At 40.3% G+C, this 20,831-nt stretch overlaps 1 protein-coding gene across 8 annotated transcripts in view; it reads right to left on the reverse strand.

Moving 5' to 3' along the window:
• Positions 1-20,831, reverse strand: part of LOC139752006 (uncharacterized) — a 269,198-nt gene that overhangs the window by 77,665 nt on the left and 170,702 nt on the right. For 7 of the 8 annotated variants that reach the window (XM_071667778.1, XM_071667779.1, XM_071667783.1 and 4 more), the window contains exons 15-17: positions 13,299-13,415; positions 12,744-12,906; positions 12,017-12,181 (exon numbers count right to left, since the gene is read on the reverse strand). In XM_071667778.1, the coding sequence (XP_071523879.1) occupies positions 12,017-12,181; positions 12,744-12,906; positions 13,299-13,415 (445 nt within the window). The remainder of the gene's footprint in view (positions 1-12,016; positions 12,182-12,743; positions 12,907-13,298; positions 13,416-20,831) is intronic. The other variant, XM_071667782.1, reaches the window with a different exon arrangement.

The raw sequence follows: 20,831 nt of genomic DNA on the forward strand, positions 1-20,831 counted from the left end.
TTCAAACTCACCTCCCAATTGACTTGACCCTCAACCCTACTGTACCTAATAACCTTGCTCTTATTCACATTTACTCTTAACTTTCTTCTTCCACACACTTTACCAAACTCAGTCACCAGCTTCTGCAGTTTCTCACATGAATCAGCCACCAGCGCTGTATCATCAGCGAACAACAACTGACTCACTTCCCAAGTTCTCTCATCCCCAACAGACTTCATACTTGCCCCTCTTTCCAGGACTCTTGCATTTACCTCCCTAACAACCCCATCCATAAACAAATTAAACAACCATGGAGACATCACACACCCCTGCCGCAAACCTACATTCACTGACAACCAATCACTTTCCTCTCTTCCTACACGTACACATGCCTTACATCCTCGATAAAAACTTTTCACTGCTTCTAACAACTTGCCTCCCACACCATATATTCTTAATACCTTCCACAGAGCATCTCTATCAACTCTATCATATGCCTTCTCCAGATCCATAAATGCTACATACAAATCCATTTGCTTTTCTAAGTATTTCTCACATACATTCTTCAAAGCAAACACCTGATCCACACATCCTCTACCACTTCTGAAACCGCACTGCTCTTCCCCAATCTGATGCTCTGTACATGCCTTCACCCTCTCAATCAATACCCTCCCATATAATTTACCAGGAATACTCAACAAACTTATACCTCTGTAATTTGAGCACTCACTCTTATCCCCTTTGCCTTTGTACAATGGCACTATGCACGCATTCCGCCAATCCTCAGGCACCTCACCATGAGTCATACATACATTAAATAACCTTACCAACCAGTCAACAATACAGTCACCCCCTTTTTTAATAAATTCCACTGCAATACCATCCAAACCTGCTGCCTTGCCGGCTTTCATCTTCCGCAAAGCTTTTACTACCTCTTCTCTGTTTACCAAATCATTTTCCCTAACCCTCTCACTTTGCACACCACCTCGACCAAAACACCCTATATCTGCCACTCTGTCATCAGACACATTCAACAAACCTTCAAAATACTCATTCCATCTCCTTCTCACATCACCACTACTTGTTATCACCTCCCCATTTATGCCCTTCACTGAAGTTCCCATTTGCTCCCTTGTCTTACGCACCCTATTTACCTCCTTCCAGAACATCTTTTTATTCTCCCTAAAATTTACTGATAGTCTCTCACCCCAACTCTCATTTGCCCTTTTTTTCACTTCTTGCACCTTTCTCTTGACCTCCTGTCTCTTTCTTTTATACTTCTCCCACTCAATTGCATTTTTTCCCTGCAAAAATCGTCCAAATGCCTCTCTCTTCTCTTTCACTAATACTCTTACTTCTTCATCCCACCACTCACTACCCTTTCTAAACAGCCCACCTCCCACTCTTCTCATGCTACAAGCATCTTTTGCGCAATCCATCACTGATTCCCTAAATACATCCCATTCCTCCCCCACTCCCCTTACTTCCATTGTTCTCACCTTTTTCCATTCTGTACACAGTCTCTCCTGGTACTTCCCCACACAGGTCTCCTTCCCAAGCTCACTTACTCTCACCACCTTCTTCACCCCAACATTCACATATATATATATATATATATATATATATATATATATATATATATATATATATATATATATATATATTTTTTTTTTTTTAAAGAAGGAACAGAGAATTGGGCCAGGTGAGGGTATTCCCTCAAAGGCCCAGTCCTCTGTTCTTAACGCTACCTCGCTAATGCGGGAAATGGCGAATAATTTGAAAGAAAAGAAAAAGATATATATATATATATATATATATCTTTTTCTTTTCTTTCAAATTATTCGCCATTTCCCGCATTAGCGAGGTAGCGTTAAGAACAGAGGACTGGGCCTTTGAGGGAATACCCTCACCTGGCCCAATTCTCTGTTCCTTCTTTTGGAAAATTAAAAAAAAAAACGAGAGGGGAGGATCTCCAGCCCCCCACTCCCTCCCCTTTTAGTCCCCTTCTACGACACGCAGGGAATACGTGGGAAGTATTCTTTCTCCCCTATCCCCAGGGATATATTTATTTATATTTATTATATATATATATTATATATATATATATATATATATATATATATATATATATATATATATATATTATATATATATATATATATATATATTTATTTTTTTTTTATTATACTTTGTTGCTGTCTCCCGCGTTTGCGAGGTAGCGCAAGGAAACAGACGAAAGAAATGGCCCAACTCCCCCCCCCCCATACACATGTATATACATAGGTCCACACACGCAAATATACATACCTACACAGCTTTCCATGGTTTACCCCAGACGCTTCACATGCCTTGATTCAATCCACTGACAGCACGTCAACCCCGGTATACCACATCAATCCAATTCACTCTATTCCTTGCCCTCCTTTCACCCTCCTGCATGTTCAGGCCCCGATCACACAAAATCTTTTTCACTCCATCTTTCCACCTCCAATTTGGTCTCCCTCTTCTCCTTGTTCCCTCCACCTCCGACACATATATCCTCTTGGTCAATCTTTCCTCACTCATTCTCTCCATGTGCCCAAACCACTTCAAAACACCCTCTTCTGCTCTCTCAACCATGCTCTTTTTATTTCCACACATCTCTCTTACCCTTACGTTACTCACTCGATCAAACCACCTCACACCACACATTGTCCTCAAACATCTCATTTCCAGCACATCCATCCTCCTGCGCACAACTCTATCCATAGCCTATGCCTCGCAACCATACAACATTGTTGGAACCACTATTCCTTCAAACATACCCATTTTTGCTTTCCGAGATAATGTTCTCGACTTCCACACATTCTTCAAAGTCCCCAGAATTTTCGCCCAATCCCCCACCCTATGATCCACTTCAGCTTCCATGGTTCCATCCGCTGCCAGATCCAGTCCCAGATATCTAAAACACTTCACTTCCTCCAGTTTTTCTCCATTCAAACTCACCTCCCAATTGACTTGACCCTCAACCCTACTGTACCTAATAACCTTGCTCTTTTTCACATTTACTCTTAACTTTCTTCTTCCACACACTTTACCAAACTCAGTCACCAGCTTCTGCAGTTTCTCACATGAATCAGCCACCAGCACTGTATCATCAGCGAACAACAACTGACTCACTTCCCAAGCTCTCTCATCCCCAACAGACTTCATACTTGCCCCTCTTTCCAAAACTCTTGCATTTACCTCCCTAACAACCCCATCCATAAACAAATTAAACAACCATGGAGACATCACACACCCCTGCCGCAAACCTACATTCACTGAGAACCAATCACTTTCCTCTCTTCCTACACGTACACATGCCTTACATATATATATATATATATATATATATATATATATATATATATATATATATATATATATATATATATTTATATATATATATATATATATATGTTTGAAGGAATAGTGGTTCCAAGAATGTTGTATGGTTGCGAGGCGTGGGCTATGGATAGAGTTGTGCGCAGGAGGATGGATGTGCTGGAAATGAGATGTTTGAGGACAATGTGTGGTGTGTAGGTATGTATATTTGCGTGTGTGGACGTATGTATATACATGTGTATGGGGGGGGTTGGGCCATTTCTTTCGTCTGTTTCCTTGCGCTACCTCGCAAACGCGGGAGACAGCGACAAAGTATAATAAATATAAAAATAATATATATATATATATATTTTTTTTTTTTTTATACTTTGTCGCTGTCTCCCGCGTTTGCGAGGTAGCGCCAGGAAACAGATGAAAGAAATGGCCCAACCCACCCCCCCATACACATGTATATACATACGTCCACACACGCAAATATACATACCTACACAGCTTTCCATGGTTTACCCCAGACGCTTCACATGCCTTGATTCAATCCACTGACAGCACGTCAGCCCCGGTATACCACATCGCTCCAATTCACTCTATTCCTTGCCCTCCTTTCACCCTCCTGCATGTTCAGGCCCCGATCACACAAAATCTTTTTCACTCCATCTTTCCACCTCCAATTTGGTCTCCCTCTTCTCCTTGTTCCCTCCACCTCCGACACATATATCCTCTTGGTCAATCTTTCCTCACTCATCCTCTCCATGTGCCCAAACCACTTTAAAACACCCTCTTCTGCTCTCTCAACCACGCTCTTTTTATTTCCACACATCTCTGTTACCCTTACGTTACTCACTCGATCAAACCACCTCACACCACACATTGTCCTCAAACATCTCATTTCCAGCACATCCATCCTCCTGCGCACAACTCTATCCATAGCCCATGCCTCGCAACCATACAACATTGTTGGAACCACTATTCCTTCAAACATACCCATTTTTGCTTTCCGAGATAATGTTCTCGACTTCCACACATTCTTCAAGGCCCCCAGAATTTTCGCCCCCTCCCCCACCCTATGATCCACTTCCGCTTCCATGGTTCCATCCGCTGCCAGATCCACTCCCAGATATCTAAAACACTTCACTTCCTCCAGTTTTTCTCCATTCAAACTCACCTCCCAATTGACTTGACCCTCAACCCTACTGTACCTAATAACCTTGCTCTTATTCACATTTACTCTTAACTTTCTTCTTCCACACACTTTACCAAACTCAGTCACCAGCTTCTGCAGTTTCACACATGAATCAGCCACCAGCGCTGTGTCATCAGCGAACAACAACTGACTCACTTCCCAAGCTCTCTCATCCCCAACAGACTTCATACTTGCCCCTCTTTCCAAAACTCTTGCATTTACCTCCCTAACAACCCCATCCATAAACAAATTAAACAACCATGGAGACATCACACACCCCTGCCGCAAACCTACATTCACTGACAACCAATCACTTTCCTCTCTTCCTACACGTACACATGCCTTACATCCTCGATAAAAACTTTTCACTGCTTCTAACAACTTGCCTCCCACACCATATATTCTTAATACCTTCCACAGAGCATCTCTATCAACTCTATCATATGCCTTCTCCAGATCCATAAATGCTACATACAAATCCATTTGCTTTTCTAAGTATTTCTCACATACATTCTTCAAAGCAAACACCTGATCCACACATCCTCTACCACTTCTGAAACCACACTGCTCTTCCCGAATCTGATGCTCTGTACATGCCTTCACCCTCTCAATCAATACCCTCCCATATAATTTACCAGGAATACTCAACAAACTTATACCTCTGTAATTTGAGCACTCACTCTTATCCCCTTTGCCTTTGTACAATGGCACTATGCACGCATTCCGCCAATCCACAGGCACCTCACCATGAGTCATACATACATTAAATAACCTTACCAACCAGTCAACAATACAGTCACCCCCTTTTTTAATAAATTCCACTTCAATACCATCCAAACCTGCTGCCTTGCTGGCTTTCATCTTCCGCAAAGCTTTTACTACCTCTTCTCTGTTTACCAAATCATTTTCCCTAACCCTCTCACTTTGAACACCACCTCGACCAAGCTACCCTATATCTGCCACTCTATCATCAAACACATTCAACATACCTTCAAAATACTCACTCCATCTCCTTCTCACATCACCACTACTTGTTATCACCTCCCCATTTGCACCCTTCACTGAAATAATAATAATAATAAAAATATATATGGTGGTTCCAACAATGTTGTATGGTTACGAGGCATGGGCTATGGATAGAGTTGTGCGCAGGAGGGTGGGTGTGCTGGAAATGAGATGTTTGAGGACAATATGTGGTGTGAGGTGGTTTGATCGAGTAAGTAATGCAAGGGTAAGAGAGATGTGTGGAAATAAAAAAGAGTGTGGTTGAGAGAGCAGACGAGGGTGTTTTGAAACAGTCTGGTCACATGGAGAGAATGAGTGAGGAAAGATTGACAAAGAGGGAGGTGAATGAAAGAGTTTTGGAAAGAGGGGCAAGGATGCAGTCTGTTGTGGATGAGAGAGCTTAGGAAGTGAGTCAGTTTTTGTTCGCTGATGATACAGTGCTGGTGGCTGATTCGGGTGAGAAACTGGAGAAACTGGTGACTGAGTTTGGTAAAGTGTGTGAAAGAAGAAAGCTGAGAGTAAATGTGAATAAGAGCAAGGTTATTAGGTACAGTAGGGTTAAGGGACAAGTCAACTGGGAGGTAAGTTTGAATGGAGAAAAATTGGAGGAAGTGAAGTGTTTTAGATATCTGGGAGTGGATTTGGCAGCGGTTGGGACCATGGAAGCGGAAGTGAATCATATGGTGGGGGAGGGGGCGAAAGTTCTCGGAGCATTGAAAAATGCGTGGAAATCGAGAACGTTATCTTGGAAAGCAAAAATGGGTATGTTTGAAGGAATAGTGGTTCCATCAATGTCATATGGTTGCGAGGCATGGGCTATAGATAGAGTTGTGAGGAGGAGGGTGGACGTGCTGGAAATGAGATGTTTGAGGACAATATGTGGTGTGAGGGGGTTTGATCGAGTAAGTAATGAAAGGGTAAGAGAGATGCGTGGCAATAAAAAGAGTGTGGTTGAGAGAGCAGAGGAGGGTGTTTTGAAACAGTTTGGTCACATGGAGAGAATGAGTGAGGAAAGATTGACAAAGAGGGAGGTGAATGGAAGAGTTTTGGAAAGAGGGGCAAGGATGCAGGCTGTTGTGGATGAGAGAGCTTTGGAAGTGAGTCAGTTGTTGTTCGCTGATGATACAGTGCTGGTGGCTGATTCGGGTGAGAAACTGGAGAAACTGGTGACTGAGTTTGGTAAAGTGTGTGAAAGAAGAAAGCTGAGAGTAAATGTGAATAAGAGCAAGGTTATTAGGCACAGTAGGGTTAAGGGACAAGTCAACTGGGAGGTAAGTTTGAATGGAGAAAAATTGGAGGAAGTGAAGTGTTTTAGATATCTGGGAGTGGATTTGGCAGCGGATGGAACCATGGAAGCGGAAGTGAATCATAGGGTGGGGGAGGGGGCAAAAGTTCTGGGAGAATTGAAAAATGTGTGGAAATCGAGAACGTTATCTTGGGAAGCAAAAATGGGTATGTTTGAAGGAATAGTGGTTCCAACAATGTTATATGGTTGCGAGGTGTGGGCTAAATATAGAGTTGTGCGGAGGAGGGTGGATGTGCTGGAAATGAGATGTTTGAGGACAATATGTGGTGTGAGGTGGTTTGATCGAGTAAGTAATGAAGGGGGCAAGAGAGATGTGTGGTAATAAAAAGAGTGTGGTTGAGAGAGCAGAAGAGGGTGTTTTGAAATGGTTTGGTCACATGGAGAGAATGAGTGAGGAAAGATTGACCAAGAGGATATATGTGTCGGAGGTGGACGGAATGAGAAGTGGGAGACCAAATTGGAGGTGGAAAGAATAAGTGAAAAAGATTTTGAGTTGACCCAGGCCTGAACATGCAGCAGGGTGAAAGGCGTGCAAGGAATAGAGTGAATTGGAACGATGTGGTATACTGGGATCGACGTGCTGTCAATGGATTGAACCAGGGCATGTGAAGCGTCTGGGGTAAACCATGGAAAGTTTTGTGGGGCCTGGATGTGGAAAGGGAGCTATGGTTTCTGTGCATTATATATGACAGCTAGAGACTGAGTGTGAACGAATGTGGCCTTTGTTGTCTTTTCCTAGCGCTACCTCGCGCACGTGCAGAGGGAGGGGGTTGTCATTTCATGTGTGGTGGGTTGGCAACGGGAATGAATAAGGGCAGACAGTATGAATTATGTACATGTGTATATATGTCTATGTCTGTGTGTGTATTTCTATGTATACATTGAGATGTATAGTTATGTATATGTGCGTATGTGGTCGTGTATGTACATACATGTGTATGTGGGTGGGTTCGGCCATTCTTTTGTCATTTTCCTTGCATTACCTCACTAACACGGGAGACAGTGGCAAAGTATAATAAAAAAGTAAGTAAAGATATATACTCATTTACTATACTTAATTGCTGTTTCTCACATCAGCAAGGTAGTGCCAGGAAGAATGGCTCACCCACTCATATACACATATATGTTCATAAATGCTAATACATGCACATATAACATATCAACATATACATACATAATAAAAATATAATGAAAAATAAATAACTTCCATACATTTCTTTATGATGAAACAGTAGGTTCTTAACTAAAGCATGAATTAAAAATCAAAGGAGAAAATAGCTTGAAATATGATTCTTACCTATCTCCCACCCACCTTCTGTTCAAAACATTTAACTTATTGATTAACTCATTGATATAATCGTATGGTACCCACCTTCTGTTCAAAACATTTAACTTATTGATTAACTCATTGATATAATCGTATAAAGTGTATTTTTCATACTTTTTTCTGTATAACTCTCTTTAGTACTCTTACCTCATCACAAATTATCATGATGGTCTGTGTTTCAAAAAGGTGAAGTTATTCTCTGTAAAATTATGTGGTAAATTAATAAGTACCTACATAAAAAAAAAATTAGGAGAAAAGAGGTGAGACAAAATTCTTACAAGCTTCCAACTAACTTCATCTCATAGCATTCAAAATGCTTAGCCACCAGATCTTAACCCACCTGCCCTAACCATGAATTTGAGAGTTTACAGGTATGAGTGCTTCTTAAAATAATGGGGTAATCAATTAGGTAAGGTCCATTCATGAAGAAAAAATCTAAAATGGGCAAATTATTGTGACACCAAAGTACATGCTGAATTATGAGAGAAAAATTCTTAAAACCTTTGTATAATGAAAAATCAAAAATATCTGCTTTGTATGACTTTACTTACCAAAAGGTGGAAAATTTATGTAAACCATCACTCAACACAGAATTGTACACCACTTAGAACACCATTTAATAAACGATTCTCAGCATGGTTCTTGACAAAATTGCTCATGTCTAACAAATCCGTTTGATTTCTTTCATGATATATTTAACTTGTGAGATGAAAGTAAAGCAATTGATGTTATCTATCTAGATTTTTGAAAGGCTTTTGATAAGGTTCTGCATCAAAGATTACGAGCAAGAATTAAGTTGCATGGCTCTGATGGGGTTGTACTCCAGGGGATAAGAAATGGTTAACTGGCCATAAACTGAGTAGTGATTAATGGTCAAGCCTTAGAATGGATAGATGTAACAAGTGAAGTGCCACAAGGATCAGTCTTGGGACCAGTCATTTTTCTCATATACATTAACAATATTGATTACAGGCTGCATTGCAAGATATCAAAATTTGCTGTTGAAACAAAGCTGGGAAATAAATCTACATATGAACTTAATGTCTACAGCTCAAACTGACATAGACAAACTGATGAACTGGGCTCATAAGTGGCAAATGAATTCTGATGGCAATAAGTGCAAAGTTTTACACATCAGCAGTAAAATGAAAAGGCAAGCTACAGTATGAATTCTGATGAACTGCAAAATATAAAAGAGGAGGAAGACTTGGTGATCTAAAACCAAGTAAGCAATGCACAAAAGCAGTGAAAAGTGGACAAAATTCTTAGTTTCATAGGGAGAGCCTTCAAATTCAAGTTCAGGGAAATCATCCTTACTCATTACAATTCACTGGTTTGTCCACATCTTGAATATTGTGTTTAGTTTTGGTCATCCTACCTGAAAAAAATAGACAGAATGGAGAGAGTACTGAGTCGGGCTATTAGGATGATTCCTGCACTGAGAAACAAATTCTATGAGATCAGATTAAACAATGTGAATCTATTTAGCTTAAAAAAGAGAAGGTTAAGAGGTAAACTAATACAAGTAGATAAATGATTTACCTCAAATGAGGTGAAGTACTTGTTCTTCAACAGGACTGTTAACATATGGAGTGATTTGCCAATCAGAGTGGTTGAAAGCAGTACTCTTGATATGTTTAAGAAATGATGATAAATACTTCGCTTCAAGGCCATGACTTTCATTACCTGCACCTCCTTAGTGAAAATGACAATTTGCAGGTGATTCCCTTTAAATCATCTGTATGCCTTCTAACTTTGACCACACCATTCTGTGAGTTTCTGATATCTCCTATGATCACAAACTATGATCACAAACAGCCTAAAAGGACCCAATGGCCTGTTGCCATTTGAATTCCTTTATATTTCTTTGTATAAGACAAAAGTTGTGTTGGGGCATTAAACAGTAATAAGGATGTATAAACTGTCGGTAGTTTACTTAGCTAAAGTTGTAAGCTGCTAAGATTAATCAGGATAAGTTTGGTGTTTGCTAAAGATCTACTGAAGATTCTAATTTTTTTCATACTTGCCTGCTGTTTCCTGGATTAGCGAGGAAGCAGCAGGAACAGATGAGGCAAGGCTGCATTCACTTGAAACCATTTTCTAGCTGTCGTGTATAATGCACTGAAACCACAGCTCCCTATCCACAACCAGGCCTTGTACACCATTCCATGGTTTACCCTAGATGCTTTTAATGTCCTAGGTCAGTCCAATGACAGCATGTTGAGTCCTATATAGGACATAGTTCCAATTCACTCTTTTCCATGCACATCTTTCACCCTCCTACATGTTCAGGCTCCGATCGCTCAAAATCTTTTTCACTTCCATCTCCAATATGATACTATGATGGTTTCATATTCTATAGAGCAAGAAAATTATTCTACGTTCTTATCTTTTCTTCATATATGCTAATTACAGTAAAAAACAAACTTCTGTCTAGTTCATTATATTGCATCATTTCTATTTCTTCAATAATGATCTTTTCTATTCTCATTGGCAGATCAGAAAATTCCTGGAAGTACAGGAACACCATCGAATTTCTGGCAACTAATGGTTTGGCACCTCCTTTAGTCAGGACAAAATTATGTGAGGGAACTTGAAATTACCACAGCCACCAGACTACTTTACTGGGCGGCCACAGATGGCGTTATGTGAAGGGTGCGCTTATTTACATTCTTTACAGTGCACTTGTTGGTGGTGAAACTGCAATTCTGTGAGATTCTTAGCTTATTTTGCTTGAATTCAACCCTAGCTATGGCTTCCAAGACATATGAGAGTGTTAATCGTTGTGTCAAACATGAACACCAGTCTATATCGATACAAGATAAAGTAGAACTGTTGAAAAAAATGGACTGTGGTGTTTCGGTGCATAAGCTGTGTGACATCTACAGTATTGGTTCATCAACTGTTTATGATATAAAGAAGCAAAGGGAAAAAATATTGAAATTCTATGTAGACAATGAATCCAAGAAGCAAATGACGATTAGAAAAACTATGAAAGATGGTAAGAGTACTGAGCATGATCGAGTGATGATGGAATGGTTTTGACAGCGTTGGAGTGATGGAGTGGACTTGTCAGGTAGCATGGTAATGGACAAGGCTAAGTTGTTCCATAAATTACAACATGAGCATGATTATATTGAAGCATGGCTTCAAAGATTCAAGAAGAATCATGGAATTTCCATGAATGAAGTGTGTGGAGAAAAGTGGTGGGCAAACCACAAAGGAGCTGCTGAGTATGTGGACTAATTTGTGAAACGTGTAGCTGACAAGCACCTCAGTCCTGAGCAGCTGTATAATACAGACGAAACTGCATTATTCTGGTGATGCACACCTAGAAAAACACTAACAACTGATGACGAAGAAGACCCCACAGGATTCAAACAATCTAAGGACAGACTTAGGGTGCTCTAATATTTAATATTTGTTTAATTTAAATTTCTAGCAGTCCATGGTATACTTTAGACACATGAGAGATGTATAATTAGTGGGTTTGAGGTAAATTGATGAATTATCATTACGTGACCATGGTTGGTTCGGCAAAATGGTTAATCCAATAAGGCTCTGGAACCAAGAGTGCAGGAAAATCAGAGGTGTACCTGTATGGTACTATTCTTGTCTATCACTGTGAAGTGGACAATCCAATTTTCCAAGATATAAACATAATTCAAGACTAGAGACAACTTAAAACATTGGTTTGATTGGTACTAACTAGATCCTCCATGATCAGAAAGTTGATGTATTTTTTTGAGAGTTTAGCTGGAATGATCTGCGATACTCAAATGTTTTACACTTGGGAGACCCATCACATAACTTTATTCTTACAAATTCAAAGATGTAAGCAGCTTAAACATACTTGTGATGAGCGTGCAGGTAATGGAGGTGGGGGAGAATCTGCTTGCTCCTCAAGAGGTTCAGTCCAACGATCACTTGAATGACTCGAACTAGTGCTGGACAGAGTTCCCATGTAGTCAGTAGTATGCTCATAATCTGCTGTATGTTCAAATTCACCACTGTTGTTCTGTTGAGAGGGAAACTTTAAACAAAATCTCACAAAAACATTAGTCTCACACTGGATGAACAGAAGGCCAAAACCATGGATCAGCTACATTTTCATCCCCAAGCAAATACGTTTTCATCACATCATAATCATAAGTACACATATTTCTATCTATCAATCCATCTATCTATCTATTCCTAATTAAATGGGAAGGATCAGGTACATAAAGCCTCAGAACATCACTCAGAGGTGACTTCTAATATGTTGGCAGTCAATGAATTTACACAGTTCACACATTCCAAAGTCATTTACAACTCAGGCAACCCATATTTATTCACATCCCTTGCATATCACTTTTCTGTACAACTCTGCCATTCATTACATGGGTAACATCATTTACAAAGCTGACATTTCAAAGTATGACATCTTAGAGACAGTAGTAATTCTCATATTTCATAATGATGTTCTTCCATTTCATAATCAATAGAAACTTAAGCACTCCACAAGCAATAACAATTCAGGCTTCCCAGTGCAATTCATATATCTTTCACACCATCATCCTTCACAGTTAAAAATGGCTCACCTGATATTCCTGTCGTTCTACTTGATAATCCAAAAGATGTAATCTCGATGGGTCGTGGTAGTCATGTGAGCTGCGCTGGTCAACTGTGATGGACCGCAGAGAATTTCCTGTGCCGTAGCCAGAGCTGTTACTGGAACGTGGAGGTGACAAGCTCCGGTCATACCTGAACATAAATCCGTGAGAAGATATTCCATTCTTAAAGTAAAGGTGTCAATCCCCTGTTTACCACTGAATAAGCACACCTTCCCTTACCAAAAAGCTTTACCAGATCTATCAAAAGCTAATAAATGACATATTGCCTGCTTCTTTCTTTCTGTCAAACTTAATTTCGACAGGTATGTTAGCACATTCTTTTATCAAGGTCCAAGAATATAAGCTTGGTATGCTTTTTGATAGATCTGTGTTGTACTAAACTGGGGGCAATACATGAACATAATTCAAGTCTCATTAGCTACTACACAAATACATCATAGATAAATTTATCAAAACAGTGCATCTGAATTAATCTTCCTGATGAAAACATTGACATTACTGTAAGTTGAAACCTTAGCTTACCTGTAATTCTGCCGAGACTTTAGATGCTTGCGAGAGAGTTGCTCAGGTGTAGTGAGGTTCTCATAATCTCCCTCGCCACCACCTAGCAGGAAGCCACACGTGGGTACGTTACACCCTCTGCCATGATCAACAATATTATAAAGTATGACCAACAGGAAAGCCATATGTGGAGTAACATCTAAAAAGTCTCTGAACATTAGCTACTACAAAACAGAGGTAAGCACAGTGGAAGAATGGCTTTGAGTTTCAATACCAGCATGACTTGTTTTTGTTCCAGTACACCATTCTTTCCTTCATACTATTTTGGCATATCCTGCATTAATAAGTAGCACTAGGAACTGATGAAGTACTGGCCTTATTGAGTCACATCCAGTCTAGCTGTTATGTATATTGCATTGAAACCAGACTCCCTTATCCACAACTAGGCCTCACAGACTTTCTGTTGTTTCCCCTTACCTTTTCACATGCCTTGGTTCAGTCCAGTGACAGTAAGTCACCCTCTGTATAACTCACCACCCCAATTCACTTTATCCCTAGCATGCTTTACATCCTCCTGCATATTAAGGGTCCAACTACTCAAAACCTTGTTCACACCATCCTTGCATTTTGTACATCTCCCAATCACTTGTACTTCCTCCTTGCAAGAAATGCCCATACATCTCTCTTTTCCCTTTCACTAGCAACTCTGTATCAACCCATCACACATTAGCCTTTTTCATGTATCCAGCTCACACTTTCTGCATGCCATACACTTCTCTTGCACATGTAAGCCCTATTACCCTATATATCTCCCATTCCTAATCCAACCACTTTCTTCATACACTTTTTACCGTTTGCTATTCTACGTTCAATCTCATTTGGTATCTCTTCATACAAACCTTTTTTCCAAGTTCACTTAATTCCATTAACCTCTTCCTCTGTATCCTTTCCTCTTTTCCAAAAGCTTCTACAAATGTTCAACCTCGCTTCCACCAAATAATGATCATCCCACTAGCTGCCCCTCTCAACACATTCACATCCAAGGGTCTCTCTTTTGCATGGCTACTGATTAGTACATAATCCAATAATACCCACATATCACCTACTGAACTCATGAATATGTGCGTACCTCCCTCTTTTTAAACCAGGTATTCCTAATCACCAGTCCTTTTTTGGAAGACAACATGAGCCATTCATCACTTTCAATTACATCACCAGGTACTCTATGCCCCTCAATTATACTCTCAACTGCCATACTACTTTCCCTTATATTCATATCACCCATCATGAATAGGTTGCAATAAATAATAACGGTAAAACTAAATGTAACTTGAATGGTCTTATCATTGAACATTTGCCTTACCTTAAAGAAGAATGTGTCACAGTTTCAGAGACCTGAAATTTCTGGTGTGTATCGACAGATTTTCAACATTTAATAATCATCTCTCAAGGTAGAAATGGAAGCAAGTATACTTCATAAAGTTGGACATCCCTTTCCTTTTTGATAACCTGCACAGCTGACCCCAGTATGGAAAATAATCTCCACAAAATATGCATGTGGCCACACACAGAAGCAACAAGCTGGTACTTGCTTTAAAAAAGAAATGGAAGTTTGTATGGGTGGGTCAAAATTTCAGCAAAACTGTGGGGACACTGAATGGAATGAGTAAAAAGTATACGCACATGCTTGCAAGATGATAGACACCCATAAAAATAAAAGCACTGGAATCCTCATTAAGGATGAGTGGCTTGAACAGAAGACTGATTTCAAAGGTGTCAACCTGATATTATAAGTAGAGAAATCTAACTATATGAGGTTCAGAACAGTTGTAATGGTTGTATGAGCACTGTGAAATGACAGAGACAAGGAATTTAAAGATATCTTGAGGACAAATCATGGGAGAACAATGAAAACGCACATCCAATGGAGAAACTGTGCACTGAGATACTTGAATGGATGGTTGGGTGACAGAGTAGGAAGAGAGACAGATAGGTATGAGTTCATGAGTTTAAATAACAAAATTATGTGGTGCAAGTGCATAGCAGGCATAAAATGCTGCTGTTGAAACATACTTTAAATATGAAGATATTCATAATTATACATGGTAAACACACAAGGATGACAAGATAAACAAATGCATTACTGAGATTACTCTAAGAAAGAAGACTAAGTATATGACGTATAATCTAGGAAAGGATTGGAAAAGGGATTTGTCAGATCACTGTACTTTTTTATACTAAGTATTTTAAACAAAATTTTACCTTTATTTTGTTCAAGGCTCCAGTCACAGACAAAAGTACACATCAAGGCTGGGCCCTAATTGAAATATAGAGAGAATTATCAAATGGAAAAAGAAAAGACACGGGAAAGTATTTATGAATTTTTGAGTTAAAAACTTGTCTTTTGATATGTGCCAATTTTAAGTTATAGGGAAAGACATAAGAGGTATAAGTTTGTTGAGTATTCCTGGGAAATTATATGGGAGGGTATTGATTGAGAGGGTGAAGGCATGTACAGAGCATCAGATTGGGGAAGAGCAGTGTGGTTTCAGAAGTGATAGAGGATGTGTGGATCAGGTGTTTGCTTTGAAGAATGTATGTGAGAAATACTTAGAAAAGCAAATGGATTTGTATGTAGCATTTATGGATCTGGAGAAGGCATATGATAGAGTTGATAGAGATGCTCTGTGGAAGGTATTAAGAATATATGGTGTGGGAGGCAAGTTGTTAGAAGCAGTGAAAAGTTTTTATCGAGGATGTAAGGCATGTGTACGTGTAGGAAGAGAGGAAAGTGATTGGTTCTCAGTGAATGTAGGTTTGCGGCAGGGGTGTGTGATGTCTCCATGGTTGTTTAATTTGTTTATGGATGGGGTTGTAAGGAGGTAAATGCAAGAGTCTGGAAAGAGGGGCAAGTATGAAGTCTGTTGGGGATGAGAGAGCTTGGGAAGTGTGTCAATTGTTGTTCGCTGATGATACAGCGCTGGTGGCTGATTCATGTGAGAAACTGCAGAAGCTGGTGACTGAGTTTGGTAAAGTGTGTGGAAGAAGAAAGTTGAGAGTAAATGTGAATAAGAGCAAGGTTATTAGGTACAGTAGGGGTGAGGGTCAAGTCAATTGGGAGGTGAGTTTGAATGGAGAAAAACTGGAGGAAGTGAAGTGTTTTAGATATCTGGGAGTGGATCTGTCAGCGGATGGAACCATGGAAGCGGAAGTGGATCATAGGGTGGGGGAGGGGGCGAAATTTTGGGAGCCTTGAAGAATGTGTGGAAGTCGAGAACATTATCTCGGAAAGCAAAAATGGGTATGTTTGAGGGAATAGTGGTTCCAACAATGCTGTATGGTTGCGAGGCGTGGGCTATGGATAGAGATGTGCGCAGGAGGATGGATGTGCTGGAAATGAGATGTTTGAGGACAATGTGTGGTGTGAGGTGGTTTGATCGATTTAAATAAGTAAGGGTAAGAGAAATTGTTTGGGAAAAAAAAAGAGCGTGGGGAGAGAGCAGAAAGGGGGTTTTGAAAAAGGTTTTTGGGGACATGGGGAAATGATTTAGGAAAGATTTTACCCAAAAGGTTTTATGTGTCGGAGGTGGAGGGAACAAAAGGGGGAGGGAGACCAAATTTGGGGGTGGAAAAAAGGGGGAAAAAGATTTTTTTGGGGAAACGGGCCCGAAAATGCCCCGGGGGGGTGAAAGGGGGCAAGGAATAGAGTGAACTGGAACGATTTGGTATACCGGGTTTACGTGCTGTCAGTGGATTGAACAAGGGGAAGTTAAGCGTCTTTGGGGTTTAAAACCCTGGAAATTTGTGGGGGCCGGATGTGGAAAGGGAGCTGTGGTTTTTGGGGATTATTGCATACACTAAGACTGATGTGAAGAATTGGGGGGTTTTTTGTCTTTTCCTTGCGCTAACCTCGCCACATGGGGGGGAGGGGGTTTTATTTTTTGTGTGGGGGGGTGGCCCAAGGAAAAGAATAAAGGGGAACAGTTGAAATTTGTCATGGGTATATATTTTATTGTCTGTTTTGGTAAAAATTAATTAAAGTATAGTTGGAAATTTTTGGGTTGGGGAAAAAAAAATAATTGTGTATGGGGTGGTTTTTCCACCTTTTTTGTTTTCCCTTTCCCCAAATGGGGAGGTAAAGGAAAATTTTAAAAATTTTTTAGTATATTTTAAAAATTTATTTTTATTTCTTTCGCTGTTTCCCCTTTTCGGATCGCAAAGGGGAACAGGGCAAAGAAAAAATATAATAAAATAATATAATAATTAAAATAAATATATATATATTAATTAAATATATATAAAAAAAATATATAAATAAAATTTTTTTTTTTGCCCCCCCCCCCGGTCCTCCCCCTTTGGAGGTAGCCAAGGGAAAAGACAAAAAAGGCCCCCCCACCCCCATCCAATGTATAAAAATCCCGCCACACCCAAAAATTTACATACCAAAACAAAAATTTTCCCTGGTTTACCCCAATGCTTCACATGCCCCGATTCAATCCCCTGACAGCACGTCAACCCCGGTCTACCACATCGCTACAATTCACTCTATTCCTTGCCCTCCTTTCACCCTCCTTGCATGTTCAGGCCCCGATCACCAAAACTTTTTTACTCCATCTTTCCACCTCCCCTTTGGTCTCCCACTTCTCCTCGTTCCCTCCACCCCCAAAACAAATATCCTCTTGGTCAATCTTTCCTCACTCATTCTCTCCATGTGCCCAAACCATTTTCAAAACACCCTCTTTTTGCTCTCTCAAACCCCCTCTTTTTTTTTCCACACATCTCTCTTAAAACCCCTTTCTTACTTACTCGTCAAACCACCTCAAAACCACACATTTTCCTCAAACATCTCATTTCCAGCACATCCACCTCCTGCGCACAACTCTATCCCTAGCCCACCCTTTGCAACCATACAACATTGTTGGGAACCCCTATTCCTTTAAACATACCCATTTTTGCCCTTTTCCCAGAAATGTTTTTTGAAATTCCACACATTCTTCAAGGCCCCCAGGAAATTTTTCCCCCCTTTCCCCCCCCTAGATTTCCCCTTCCGCTTCCATGGTTTCCCTCCGCTGCCCAAACCACTCCCAGATATCTTTAAAAAACTTTACTTTCCCCCCAAAAATTTTTTTTCCCTCAAAAATTCCTTTTCCCTTTACTTGAAATCTTTTAACCCTAAAATTACCTTTTTTTAACCGCTCACACTTTCTCTCCCAAAATTTTTCTTTCACAAAAACCCTTTTCCCAAAACCCCATTCCAACCAAACCCCTTTTTCATTTTTTCCTTTTTAATTTTAGCCAACCATTTTTGGGAACTCCAACAAAACCTTTTTCCAAATTTTCCTTAATTTCCCCAAAAAACCCCTTTTCTGCCTTTTCCCCTTTTTCCCAAAAATTTTAAAATTTTAACCCCTTCCCCTAAACAACCCCATCCCCTTAAACATTAAACCCAACCCCATGGGAAAATTAACATTCCAAAAACCCACATTCACCCAGAACCAAAAATTTCCCTCCCCCTTTTTAAAAAGGGATTCCTTACCCTCCTTTTTAAACAAAACCTTTCACTTTTTTTCTAACCCAAATCCTTCCCCCCAAAAATATTCCCCCAAAACCTTTCCCAAATTCTATCAAACCCCCCATAAAAGGTTCTAAAATCCAAAAAAATGTAACAATTTTTCAAACCCTTTGCCCTTTTTAAAAAAATTTTCACATTTCAAGCCAAACCCTTTTTCCACAATTTTCCTTTTAACCCCCTTCAATGAAAAACAATTCTTCCCAAAATTGGAAACCCTTTTTTTTAAACCCCCTTCCCCCAATTTTAAATTTGAAAAAAAGTTTAAATTAAATGGCCTTTTGGTAAAGGGGGTTATCTAAATTTATTTTTGAAGGGAAAAAACTGGAGGAAGGAAGTGTTTTAGATATCTGGGAGGGGATCTGGCAGCAGAGGGAAACCCATGGAAGCGGAAGTGGATCATAGGGTGGGGGGGGGGGCAAAATTCTGGGAGCCTTGAAGAAGGGCGTGGAAGTCGAAAACATTTTTCTCGGAAAGAAAAAAATGGGTATGTTTAAAGGGAAATATGGTTCCAACAATGTTGAAATGGTTGCGAGGCGGGGCTAGGATAGAGTTGTGCGCAGGGGAGGTGGGGCTGGAAAAGAATGTTTAGGACAATGTTTTGGTGTGAGGGGGTTTTGATCAGTAAGTGACGAAAGGGGTAAGAGAGATGTGTGGAAAAAAAAGAGCGGGTTGAGAGAGCAGAAGAGGGTGTTTTGAAATGGTTTTGGGGACATGGAGGAATGATGAGGAAAAAATTTACCAAAAAGATATATGTGTCCCGGGGGTGGAGGGAACGAGGAAAGAGGGAGACCCAAAATTTGGGGGTGGAAAGAAGGGGTGAAAAAGATTTTTTGTGATCAGAGCCTGAACATGCAGGAAGGGGGAAAGGAGGGAAGGAATAGGGGTGAATTGGGGGGCGATTTGGTAAAACCAGGGTTGACGTGCTGTCAGTGGATTGAACAAGGCATTGAAGGTCTTTGGGGGAAACCATGGAAAGCGTGTAGGTATGTATATTTTCGTGTGTGGACGTATGATATACATGTGTAAAGGGGGGGGGGGGGTTTGGGGCCCTTTCCCTTTTGTCTGTTTCCTTGCGCTACCTCGCAAACGCGGGAGACAGCGACAAAGCAAAAAATATATATATTTATAAAAAATATATATATATATATATCTCCTCGTTCCCTCCACCTCCAACACATATATCCTCTTGGTCAATCTTTCCTCACTCATTCTCTCCATGTGCCCAAACCATTTCAAAACACCCTCTTCTGCTCTCTCAACCACGCTCTTTTTATTTCCACACATCTCTCTTACCCTTACGTTACTCACTCGATCAAACCACCTCACACCACACATTGTCCTCAAACATCTCATTTCCAGCACATCCATCCTCCTGCGCACAACTCTATCCATAGCCCACGCCTCGCAACCATACAACATTGTTGGAACACTATTCCTTCAAACATACCCATTTTTGCTTTCCGAGATAATGTTCTCGACTTCCACACATTCTTCAAGGCCCCCAGAATTTTCACCCCCTCCCCACCCTATGATCCACTTCCGCTTCCATGGTTCCATCCGCTGCCAGATCCACTCCCAGATATCTAAAACACTTTACTTCCTCCTTGCAAGAAATGCCCATACATCTCTCTTTTCCCTTTCACTAGCAACTCTGTATCAACCCATCACACATTAGCCTTTTTCATGTATCCAGCTCACACTTTCTGCATGCCATACACTTCTCTTGCACATGTAAGCCCTATTACCCTAAATATCTCCCATTCCTAATCCAACCACTTTCTTCATACACTTTTTACCGTTTGCTATTCTACGTTCAATCTCATTTGGTATCTCTTCATACAAACCTTTTTTCCAAGTTCACTTAATTCCATTAACCTCTTCCTCTGTATCCTTTCCTCTTTTCCAAAACTCTTGAATTCACCTCCCTAACAACCCCATCCATAAACAAATTAAACAACCATGGAGACATCACACATCCCTGC

Source organism: Panulirus ornatus, chromosome 12, assembly GCF_036320965.1.
Source record: "Panulirus ornatus isolate Po-2019 chromosome 12, ASM3632096v1, whole genome shotgun sequence".
Lineage (NCBI taxonomy): Eukaryota > Metazoa > Arthropoda > Malacostraca > Decapoda > Palinuridae > Panulirus > Panulirus ornatus.